Genomic DNA, 13,124 nt, shown 5'->3' on the forward strand with positions numbered 1-13,124 from the left:
CTGGTGGGGGAACGCGAGGGTGAGAGATCACGTCTGTTTGGAGGAGCCAGGCCCCACAGCACTATAAGCAGCTCTTCGTCGCAGCGGGGCATCACATGCACTGGACTGGCTTCCAGCGGGAAGAGAGGTGGCGAGTGAAATTAGTGACCGAATTGAAAAAAGGCCTCGGGAAAGACACAGTGGCCCTCATTCCGAGTTTGGAGGTAATCATGGCGCTATTTGCGCCATGACTACCTCCAATACCGGTACCGAGTCCGCCCTGGTTCAATGGGGACTTACCGGTCTATTCCGACCTTTGTGGGACCGGCAAGTCCCCATTGAAAAAGCCATTCCCCATTCCCGTTTCAGCCCCCATGGGGCGGTACCGCTATTAGCTCTGAAGTCCCTTAACGGGCCCCGTCCATTACGCCTAGTAAAACCACGCGTTAAGGAAGGGACCCGCTAAGGGACCTCAGAATAGGACGCAAAGGGATTAAGAAATCCTTCACTTTATAAACACATGTTTTTCAAAAAGAGCACACTTTAAGCACGCTTGCCCTTACATAATAAATCAAGGAAATATCAAACTTGTCGTTTTGGTTAAGGTAAGTTTTTTTTTTTATATTGACCAGTTTTAGCTTTCTCTGTGGTTTCATCAAAATAAATTACTACGTGGTAATTTACTTCATAGTCATTGACTTCAATGTTTTTTTCTTTAAATGGGGGCCGCCTCATATCCTGCCCCTCCCCCACCCCTTTACACCCTCTACCCCTCTACATATACTTAGCTATTTTATCCCCATGAAGTAAAATACCTCATAAGAAATTACCATGTAGTAATTTATTTTTATGAAACCACAGTACACAATACATATATATATATATATATATATATATATATATATATATATATATATATATATATATATATATATATATAGTGCTTAAAATTAAAATGCTGTGTAAGAGCTATTATTATTCCCACTAGACTTTCTGTTGCATCTGTTTCCCAACTCACTTCTCGACTCACAATATACATCCATTACCCCACGTGTCGTGGCATGATTTTATATTGTAGGGCTCTGCAATCTGCACACTCCAGATGTTTGGGACAATTGCTGTCATCCCTCACCATTCATTATGGTGGATAGGGCTGATGGAAGTTGTAGTCTGGAACACCTGGAGAGTCAAAGGTTGCAGACCCCTGATATCTAGATCTTCTTGGGGCCTTTTAAATACTAGATGTTGTAAATACATCGCTCAACAGTGATAATTTTAGTGACCTGGAAAGGTATGGTAGTGGTTTCCGGCCCAACAAAAGAGCAAGAGATTTCCAATGCAAGATCCTTTGGTTTTCGCCGGTCTTAGATTTAGTCTTGGGAGGATAGCTCAGGGGCAACGCGTTCAACTTGGAAGCAAGACGACGCGTGGCAACACAGGTTTGATCCTGCGCTCTGAAACCTCTGAGTATTAAGCACGTTATAAATAACCAATTTAATTAAATGTATCCTGTCCTTATTTGGCAAGTTTCAAAAGCCGTTGGATGTCGGGTTCGATGTTAATGGTTTGAAAGTCCTTGCTGTACCGTTTAAAGGGCTCTCCTTCTGGCCCAATCAGAAACTTCTCAAAGTTCCAGGAAATGTCGGATCGATGGACTGGGTTCCAGATGATAAACTTGGGGTCCATTATCAGCGAGGTGGGATTGTCGTCAGGGGCAGCCATTTTGTCCTTCAGGTATGCAAAGACGGGATGAGTTTCTTTGCCGTTAACATCACACTTTTGGAAGAGCATGAAATTGGGTTCGAATCCACGTCCAGGGCGGACATACTTTAAGGAATTAAGGATTTCTTCATTCACACAGTTTTCCTGTTACAAAAGAAATCATACATTTAGAATAACTGGTCAACTGAGTAAAAAATACAATCAAACAAAGTACATTTGTAATTGATACAAAAATGTTTTTGTGGAGGGACTTTATCAGAGCACTCTTTGATAGCGGCTTAAGCAAGAGTCTTGGTCAATAAATATATATGCACTACACAGTTATGTCACTTATTGTGAGTGCTAAATATACAGAGACAACTGGTTACCCCTGACCATCCCACTCATATTAGTTGCACTATTTGATGGTTTCAATCTTTTCAGAAGTTAGCCCAACAAAGTCTTTTTGTTCAAAAAATATATATCAATTAATTAATCATAGCTAAAAACAAATCTTTGATTTTGAGTGTCACTTTCAAGGTTTTTAACCATTCTTTTGCGCAAATATATTTATTCAAACTTCATTCACTATTGATTCCAAACACTCTCAAAATATTGTGCCTTGGGCTTAGTAAGAGGTGACTTTAAACAACATATACCATGCCACATTTGTTAATGCATTTATTTGCACATTTTTACCATGTTTCATTAAAGTCAGCAAACTTGAGACAATGTTCGTCACTTCTTTTCAGAAAAGGGAAAATATGATAGCTGGTAATTCCAGCTGTAAGATTGTCGACACGTGTTTCGGCACGTATGTCAAAATACGTTTTTATCCCAAACGGTGTTGGACGGTTTGTTTTTTGGGCCTTCTACAGGACGAAACTTGTTTGATGTAAGGAAAAAACAAATGTACCCCCACTTTTTGCACAGCAGACACGCTTAATATTGATGGGTGTGGCGGCGGGCAGAACTTCAAAAAGGATTTCTTCTATTTCGTAAGCCACTGATTCTTGTATCATGTACCTATGGGCAATCATGCCCTAGTTGAGATCGATGGATTTTTCTTTATGCTTCTGCGCTTGTCACCTTTGCTGCACTAATGCTGCGCTTAAGCACAGCATTAGCGGAACAGAAGTGACAAACGAAGAAGCATAAAGAAAAATCCATCGATTATATTGCAGTAATAAAGGACATAATTAATCATAATGGTCCTCACCAACACTTATACAAATTCAACTTTGCTAATTTACTGACCTTTATCATACAGGGTGATTTAACAGTCAATTTTAGTGCAATTTTCTATTCATTTTCATTTTTTTCACTATGACTGTCTCTGACTGGAATTAACTACCCCTTTTTTGACTCAAGGATATTAATTTCACTATAGAACCTTTAATTAAAATTATTTCCAGTTGGTAATTCATGTAAGTTAGTCTCATAAACACTTCTTCACTATCCAAATCGCTCTACAACTTTTCCTTACATTGGGTCATAATCAGATTCTCCTTTATTCAGGACGTCAGCTGTTGTGTGCAGGCAAGAGTCTTGGGGCCAACCCATCCTTAAACTTCAGTAAACATAAAACAGGACTAGCTATACAATGAAATTTTTTTAGGTTGCCTTGGCAGCCATTTTACAGTGTAAGCTACTTTGGTTTCTCTTCTCACCACTAAGTGTATATTTCTTTCTTAAGGGTACTCCGGTCATCATTACCATTTATTCTCCCCTATTTAGGCACTCCCCTATTATATTATATACATGTTATGAATATAATATCCTCAGTGTCCATATTCAATATCTTTTACCCCTCTGTTAAATTGTTAGTTACCATACTGTTTATTTCTTCTTATTGTGGCTTCCATCTTATTGTTAACAGTGATGTATCCTCAATATATGTAATGTTGATTCTTTTAATTACATTTATTTGTAAATCATGTTGTTCTAATTGCTCTTTGCTATGGAGCCCTGTTTTGCACATTGTTTTCCTTAATTATGTAAATGTTGCTTTTGTCACTGTGTTTTAGCATATATCACCAACACTGTTTACACACTGCTCACATTTAAATGTTAATACCCACATCATGAAATTACCTGGACGGATTCACAAATTATGATATGGTAGGTTATTTACCCAGAGGTTTCTAAGCCCGGACCCAGGGATTGAACCTGGGTTGCTCCGTGTCATCTTGCTTCCAAGGCGATCACGTTGCCGCTGAGCTATCCTCCAGAGACAAATTGTGCATACTTGTGCACATATTCCTATTCCTTTTAATTATATTCATGGTGTTTGGTTGTGATGCATACATAATCATAATTGCATGTTCCTCATTGAATGTTCCTTATCATTGATTGCTCCTCCCAACATTCTTCTTTTTCAATTAATTTATGACCAGATTGACTCCCATTTCCATGTTTTGTTCATGATCAGATATTTCAGTAATCCATTATCACATCAATTTCCCTTAATTGTGTCATTAATTGTAGAACAACATGTTCAGCTAATGATCCTTGTTGAGTCCATCCCTAAAAGCCCTAATTTCACAAATCATCTTTGCCATCATTCTCCGCAGATGCTCTCTTACTCTTTATCACAGCTTTCTTTCTGTGCTCCTAATATAGAATATTTTGCAAATACAGGCAAACAAATAAAAGAATATATGATTTGCATTGTAATGTAATTTATCACAGTTTATTGATCAATGTAGGTTACACTTTTCTCAACCTTTGCTATGGCACATTGACACATATTGCATCTACTGCATTTAAAAAACCTTCTGGTTCTGCCAGAATCCTAGTATTCCGGTGATTAGTAAATGAAGGTGACTTGTAGTTTCAGCTTAGAATGATTCTATATCCTTTTTCAACTCAATTCTCAATATCTTTGACTAAATAATAATTTGATATTTGATAATCATTTAGTATTTATATAGCGCTTTGATTTAAAGCGCTTAACATAGCACATATTTACATTTCTTATTATTACCCAATCCTAACTCACACTCACTTTATCCACCTCAGAAGGATGAAAGGCTGAGTTGACCTTGACAGGATTTGTACCTGCTTAACTTGCAGAGCCATTTTACCGGCTTATCTAAACACGAGATGTACCAATGTTTACGTAGTATATTATAGTTTAGTATGTGCTCAATATTGAGTAATGAACTGAACTTGATCATTTGTACTGAGATTATCATTCCTCCTTTTAGCTTTCTTACTTCTATTGTTGCTTTTGTCATATCTTTCTTTGCATATCATATTTCTTTAAATCATTGATTATTCACAGCCACTTCCACTGCAAACTCATCGTTGCTACAGTTCCTCCTAGTTCTCCTCATTTCCACTTTGAGAATGCTCTTAATTGTACTGTGTTTAAGACCACTTTTCTTATGTGTGCAACCTTGGCCAAGAAGCATCCTCTAATTACAGCTGTGAGTGCATTGCAATGCAGTGCTCCACCTACTCCGGCAACAGAATTGAGCTCTTGGCACTCCCGCTCTTAAGATATTTGTGTTGCTGTATTTTGCAGTTGACACTGTGGTCTCTCTCCAATCCCATCCTGAACACCTCCCCCGCCATCTGCAACTTTGATATTCTCCTTTTTATTTATCGAGCCAATTAGGTCGTTTTCACTGTAACCGGTGCAAGTCCAACAGGGACATTTTCCCAGTGCTAGCCAACTTCACCAGGACAAGAGAAGCCCTGTTCACAAACCACATGCCTACTCTCAAATGAGATCAGTGTAATTGGCAAAGCAATGTAAAGTCTTCCAGGAGGCAGTTCATCTCCCTTCAGGAATTTGTGAATCTGTCTGAAGCAAGGGTATTTTTAAAGCACTGGAGGCAGCAATGGACAAGGCTTTTCCTGGTTAAGATGTTTTAATCATAACGTTATAATCACCCTTCCAGTAATTTGTATTGTGAGAAACCTGAGGGTATTCTCACTCCTAAACCCCTTTGATCCTCTGCGCAGCTGGCCAGGTAAAGGCCATTGCTATTGACCCCAGATCCTGGGATCAGAGAAGCGAGGGAGGATCACCTGGGTGGAGGGTCCTTGGGGACTGAGAGTGGTGTGCCCTTGGGCAAGACATGGAATCCCCCTTTTCCTATTGACAACCAACCCAACCCTTCTCCAACCTTCATAGGCTGTTAGAAGCTAGTTCCCCTCATTTCTCCACAACTGGCACTTGACAGTACTAGGACGTAGAATAGGCAACTAAGAGCAAAGTAGATTAGGCTATTTTACCACTTTGGTACTGGGACGAGGAAGATGCCTGCTAAGAACTTTGAAGGTCAGGCCTTTCCTTTTGATTGCGGTCAGGCAGGACTAATTGGCCATTCTCACCTGCAGTCTGTCAAAGGACTGCAGGTGTAAAAAAGGAGAACAGCCCAGTGGGAAAGAAAGCAACAGGAGGAGCACCGAGGAGGCAGGTTCAAGCAGCTGGAGCAGGATGCCAAGACACTGGGGACTACAGCGAAAGGTGGTCCAGGGAAGCGTGGCATGGGAGCTGGGACTCCCTGGAGCAGACTGAACAAGGTGAAGGGAGCCATGTGGGAAGGCTGCCCCTTTTCTTGCTGGTCGAAGTACTCGTTCCACTGTGTGGAAGGACCACCACAGGGATGTCTGAGGGGCAGGAGCTGGAGTGCTGACACTCAAAGCAGAAGGCTGAATGATCTGTGCTGCAAAAAGAATTGTGAAAGTGACGGTGAGTTTTTAATGAATGGGAAACCCGGTGCGGGAGAGTGTGAACTTTATTATTGGCTGAATACTTTGTATCAGAGTGGTCGGGTGCTTTGAATTAGCACGCTTTCGAAAGTCTCTGATCCATTATTGTCAATTACCGAAGAGGTGGGAAGAGCTAAGAATACTTTGTATCGGAGTGGTCGCGTGTCTCATGAAACACGTTTTTGAAGCTATCTGAACAGTGGCCAATTCAATTAAAGTGAAACCAATGTATATTGAACAGCATATAAAGCGCAACCGAACCATAAGCAAAACTCTTAATTATTGAATACCAACCTGAATCAAAACCTTGTTAACAATCGAAATGAAGACATTTGGAACCCAGAAAGGGAAACTTTAAAGGATAAGCAAACCACAGTGTGCTAAATTCTAAAATGAATTAAACTTTTAAGAACATACAAACAAAAGTTGTTGAAGGTTGAACTTGCAAATAACAAGGAACATTGATGTCTACTTGTGTGAAAGCTGCAAACTAAAGGAACACATGTTTGAAAACCAAACTGATTGAACTTTGAAACTTAAAATTTAGGTGACAAGGATATCTTGCTTTTTGAACTGTGTTACTTAATTCTCGGGTAAGGGAGCCCCCGAGTCCTGACTTGGGGAAGGGAACCCTTGGTACTGATTCAGACTATTTCATTTGAAGTCCAAGGAAGGTAATTTTGAGACTTTTTTGTAGAACTGTTTTACACTTGGGGAAGGGAGCTGAAAGGGAGCTGGGAGCTGGAAAAAGCTCAGAACATTGTGTTAAACACTGTTTTCTTTTTGGTTGTTGACATCCCTACACATTGTACCGATTTAGCTGTGAGGGCAAGTATAGGTTTTTGAACACAAACAGATTCTTCAGTTGAACTCTTTGCCTCAGACTTTCCTTAGTTTTCTTAAGGTAGGGAAGTCCCACCATAGAATAGGGCAAGTTAGACCTTTTTCCATCCTGACATTTAAGTTAATAAAAGTGTTTATTTTGAATTCTGAATCTGTTGTCTGTGTCTTGCTTCAGGATGCCTTCACATTATTCTCCTTCAAAGCAAACGTTCTGGCAGTGCATACTGTGACAAAGTCCCATGTCTTATGTCAGCAAAAAGAAATGGGGCAGAGAGGAGACAGGTTCAATCAGGCAGTGCACAAAGGGGCCGGTCCACAGCAGGACTACATTTTCTATGTGTCCTGGGAAGAGGTCGTAGAGCGCACGGCACGCAGCTGCGCCCGGAATAAAAGCTTGCCATCCGCCCGTGCCAGGTGTGGCTTATTGAAGTTGATAACGGCACGGGTGGACCCAGCGAGGTGTCTGTAGGAGACAAGCAGCTGGAGACCTGGGCAATGGCAGCGATGGCGTGCTAGGGGTGTTTGTTCAGTGCATGCCGCTCAAGTCAGGAGACCTGAGTCAGGCGGCGGTGATGTACGCAGCTCGCAGTGAATTCCTCGCCATACTCATCAGTGTCCGGGCGGCGTCACGGGGCTCCCGGACCTTCAGTTAAGATTCTTGATACTATTTATGGGTCGCTGGTTGATTCTCTGCGAATTCATTTGTACACGTGCTATGGGGGTTATTTGCTCCGACAGTTTCTCTTTTGTTTAAGGGTTTGGAACTGCCATGAAAACACTGTGTGAAAGGAAACATGAAGTTATGCATGTAAAGGATAGAAGTTAGCAGATGCTGTGTGAAAGGAAACACAGGATTAAGCACTCAAGGAATACCACACTAGTTGAAGCTCTATGTGAAGGGAAAGATGGCTTACTTGGCAAATCGTGTGGGACTGTAGTACGTTAAGACTCCTGCTTAGGGAGAGACTTGTATGTGGTTCGCTTATTGAATTTGTTGCTTGTTTTTCATCGATCATCTTGCCTATCAAGCCATGCATATTGTGCTTCATGTTGAGAATTGATTCCCACGTGTGTCATTCATTGTTTCATCGTGTTCATGTGATATTCAAGTTACCTGCATTTGTTGCATGCTCAGTTGCATGCTCAATGTTTGCTAGGCCATCATCATGTGCAAAGGCCAATGGTCACCTGTACAATCTACCATCAGGAACCCGTGCCAACCACGGTGGGAGGGTCGAGTTCATCCAGCTTCTGTGGTTTGGGAGTGGGTGTTGGTACCCTTCCCTCATGCCTTGAAACCTTAGGCTAGAGGATGGGACTGGAGGGACGATTGGGACCGTGGACTACCACTCGCTCCATGAAGTATACCCCAGAGGGGGTACATAGCAGATCCCCAGGTTCCCCCAGTCCATCCCTATCCTTTTTTGCTGATACCAAAAGCCCTTATATATGCCATGGAAGGTTGACGGCTCCCATTAATAAGGAATTCCCAGGAGCTGTCAGTGAGAACCAGCTGGTTTCCCTGGGAGAAATGCCACTGACTTTATTCTGAAAGGACTTGCTGTTAATACTACAAAGAAACAGAGGCGTTGCTGAGGGGCTGGGGTGGGGGGGGTGGCTGGCGGGTCTATAGTGCCGGGTCTTCTGGTTGTAGCCCCAGATAGAAGCTCAGGGGATACAACCAAAAGGCTAGCTAGCCCCAAGTCCCTACAGTCACAACATTAGCGTAGCCCCAGATTTTTTCCAGACCTATCAACACCGCTGCAAAGATAGACAGGCGTGTGAAACAGTAGAGGCTTGGTGCCATGATCCCAGTGAGGTGTGGACCCGCTACCATGGGTATCCACTGAGGCCGGTGCACTGTTGTGGAAGCTTTGTTTCAAAAGAGACATTCGGCAGTGGGTGTTAGTCGTATATGCATGCACAAACCCATACTGCTGAATTTGTGGGAGACTGTGCGGGAGATGAAGTCCTCTGCATACTAAAACCAAGCAAAGAGAAGATGCAGAGTGGCTGCGACGTCAAGTACACATTTGAAACTGCAGGCCACATGGACATGGTCTAAACTCACAAAGCTGCGCATGGCCCCACTTGTAAACAAACACAGCTCGGAAGGGTTGTAGTTCCTGCGTGGGACTCTAATCAAAAGGCTCACTGTCCGCATTCATACAGGCAAATTCAATCAAACAGTTAGGAGCACTGTCAGTGGGGTTGGTGGGAATATGAAAATGAGATGGTGACAGAGAAAAGTGTGAGAGTCAGGAGGAGGGAGCATGAGGGGAAGAGCAGAGTGGTAAGGAGCAAAGTTAAAGATTGGTGGGAGGGAGCTAAGAGGTCAAGTGGAGCATAATGGAGCATGATAGGAGATTACCACAGAGAACAGAAGTAGAGGAGGTGAAAAGAGCGATAAGGAGGAGGAGTGGATAACATCAGAAATAGAAATAGGACCAGAGGGAAAGAGGGGTGATGAATCCTGCCTAATACTCACAGAATCCCTGCCTAAAGTCTCCTCCCAGGTGGCCTGGGGAAGGCAGCCGTTACCTGATCTTAACCCTGGGGGTGGTCTTAGCTGGGTGGATCGCTTGGGAGAAGAAGGCCCCCAAAGGAACAGGAGGACTCCGTTAGGAGAGACACAGCATTTATATTCTTCAGAGAGGGAGATCTCCATGATGCCAGAATATTTAATGGCTTGTTGTCCGAAAAGAGCTTCTTTTCACAAACCTACCCACATTAATGGTCGTGAAAATGATAATGATGAACAGGAAAATTATATGTGTAGGAATTAGAAACTTAATACCCTGACTTCTAATGAATATAATTCTCCCTTAAATCTGAACCAACCATTAACTCCTAAATAATCCTTCCCTAAGGATCTAATTTATAAACAGTAAATCCAATAAAGTTGAAGTTTGTATTCCTGAAGGAAAAAGAAATCAGAACATTGGGGACTTCAAGTCCCACCATGCCCTAAGTACTGGGGCGAGGAAGAGGGACTCGGAGGCACTAAAATGCAAGGTGCAGTCTAGTGGTTCTAATGACCCACACCTGAGTGGGAATTTTCAATATATAAGGCCCCCACAGGTGCAAGCGATTAAAAACAGAAGGTGGAGTTGCAGAGACCAACTGATGCAGTTGCAGTGGAAGAAGAAAGAAAACAGAGCTGCCGCAGCTATCTGTGGATCAGAGTATGGTCTTGAAAGGGTCACCTATATTGATGGCCTTAATTGCACAGGTTGCACAGCAGGAAGCGGTGTGGTAGCAGGCTTTCCCTCTGGAGAGAGAGGCTCTCCTTATTGCATGCAGTGTCCCGGTGGCTTGCGAGCATCGGAGTGCACTAGGAGCGAGAAAAGATCCTTTACCGAACGGCTGGGCTGCAGAAAACACACCAAAGCAGTCTAACATGCAGGAGACAGCAGAAGAGGCAGAACGAACAGTGGCAGAGGATCGAGAGGACACATAGGCAGAAACCAGTGAGTTTACCATTGTTGGGTAATCCCAGTATGCTCCGTAACTGACCGCAGACTACTGATAATCATTTTGAATACTGAACTAATATGAAGAAGTCAAATTGGCGTAACAAGAACTTTGTAAAAATGAGATGAAAAGAAAGGTTATAATCATTGCTATTAAAGCCAACACGAAAGCCAAGAGAGGGCAATACTGAAGCAAGTTCATCATAACCACCATTGCCAAAGCCAAACAAAGTGCAATACTGAAGCAAGTTGATCATTCCTCCATTGCCAAAGCCAAGAGAGAGCAATACTGAAGCAAGCTAATTATAACCATTATTGCCAGAGGAAGGAAGAGGCAATAATTGAGGAGGATATCAACAAGCATTGCCTAAGCCAAAGAGGGGCAAAAGTAACACAGAAACATTGCCAGCAATCTTATGATGTAAAAGTGGGAAAACAAGAATGGCAGGAGAGAAGCACTCCTGGTATAAAGTATCAAGGAGGAGAGGAAAATAACCTGCATTGCATGTGCCGAATATAACAGTGGAACATACAGCACCAATGTGTTTCATGTTTTCCCAGAAGAAGTTGTGAATTTTGATGTTGTTGAAAGTCAAAGGGGCTGATTCATGGAATTTGTGTGCCGTAAAACAGGGATTTGTGCGCCATTCTGCCTGCGCACAAATTCCATGAATCAGCCCCAAAGACTTTTCCAAAAGGTTTGAAGCTAACCTCACCACAGAGTACTTGTATTAGTGTTAGGAGCTTTTGTCCTGGCAGGCGAGTATAGCAGGATAGGCACCTTTTAGTGGTAGTCGTGGCAGGTTAGTGGACCAGGACAAAATCTTTAAAGTACTGTATTGTGGTTGAAGGTTGTGGAGAAGAAGTGGCAAGACTACTAAAGCGTTTCATGAATTGTGGTGGAAACATCCTGACAAAACATTCTTGTCGATACAGAAGCATTGTGAAAAGGGTTTCCTTTGTTTCTTAAGAAGAAGAAGTTGTGTTGAACTCTTTTCTATAATTGGAAAGATAAAGACTTGTCGCCTGGTTGAACTGTTGGTTAAAGTCCAAGTGAAAGACTTTTGGAGCAAGAAGAACCGTATGATCAGAACTTTGCTACAAAACGGAACTTTCTTATTTGAACCTTTGAATGAAAATCCTGCTTTGAATCTGGGGGAGGGGATCTGACCCAGGTTACAAGAATACACAGTTATTAGGTTGAATATAACTGTAATTTCTGTTATGTTTGAATTGCCAGATACTACCGTTATGAGTTTGATATATGTATAAGTGAGAGGGACCAATTCCTTTTATTAGAGTGTTTTCCTTTAGTTTATTTTGATAGGCAGGGAAATCCTCTTTAGGTTAGGGATAGTAAGGCCCTCATCAAACCCTTACGATTGAATAAAATGGCTTCTTGTGAAAACTCTTTGCCAAGTTGTACACCTCACATTTCTGACCCCTCACATAGGTGATGAGGTATAGAAATGAGGAGGTTTGGAGAATATGACGGAGAGAGAGGAGTGGAAGAGGATGAGGCAGAAAGGATTCATTAATAGGAAGAGGGCAGAAACTCAAAGAGACGAAGGAGGAGAAATAAAGACAAGAGAAGGAACATTGGAGCTTCAGTAGGGAGGAGGAAGAAAAGACAAGAGGAGGAGAGTGAGGGGTGGTGGTGGCGCAGGTCAAAGCGTGGCAGAATGTCAAGGAGAAGGAGAGAGATGCAGGATGGAAGAGGAGAGGTGAAGAGCATAGAGGGGGCATAGGGAAGATATAAGGAGGAGGAGGCACCCATGTAGAGGGGCAGAAAGAGTGAGAGCTGGTTCGGACCTGAGCTCCTGGTGATGCTCCTAGTGTGGTGGATGGGTACGACCAGGGAATGCTTGATAGTCAAACAAGGGCTGAAGCCAGACAACCCTCAGGGCCCAACACAATCTTGGCAAAGACCCTAAAGAGTCTAATTGCGGGTCCGAATTTAGACGACTCAAATTGATGGGTGGTGGTGCTGGGTTTTGCAAGTGATGAAGTGAAATATCCTGACTATGGGAGGCCGAAATGACCAAAATTCACAGTGCCGAGAAATTGGCGAATCCAGAGCAAGATTCTCCCACTTCGCCAATTTTGCAAATTAAGCTAAATTGGCAATTTCAGGCCTCTTCCTGCCTGAAATCTCATTTTTTCTCATGACATTCACTTTTCTGGGGATCACTGAATGTTTCGGGCTTATAAAAACAACATTTCTACGTCTGCTGCCAAGAAAGAGTTGCAGAACACTTATACCGCTCCCCCTCTCCCCCCACAAACTGTGATTTTCTGTTTATCCATCAGGACGTTAACATCTAATGGAGAGAGTAATTAATAATCAGAAGACTTCACAGTGAGAATAGTCATTTGCAAACATAACATATTGTTGAATAGCCC

General features: G+C 42.4%; 1 protein-coding gene across 1 annotated transcript in view; it reads right to left on the bottom strand.

Moving 5' to 3' along the window:
• Positions 1 to 908: 908 nt before the first annotated feature.
• GPX2 (glutathione peroxidase 2) overlaps positions 909 to 13,124 on the bottom strand; it is a 32,505-nt gene continuing 20,289 nt past the window's right edge. The window contains exon 2 of the mRNA XM_069638355.1: positions 909 to 1,845. Within this exon, the coding sequence (XP_069494456.1) occupies positions 1,495 to 1,845 (351 nt within the window). The 3' untranslated portion in view covers positions 909 to 1,494. The remainder of the gene's footprint in view (positions 1,846 to 13,124) is intronic.

This window comes from Ambystoma mexicanum, chromosome 14 (assembly GCF_040938575.1).
Source record: "Ambystoma mexicanum isolate Mex_15411 chromosome 14, UKY_AmexF1_1, whole genome shotgun sequence".
NCBI classification, from domain to species: Eukaryota; Metazoa; Chordata; class Amphibia; order Caudata; family Ambystomatidae; genus Ambystoma; species Ambystoma mexicanum.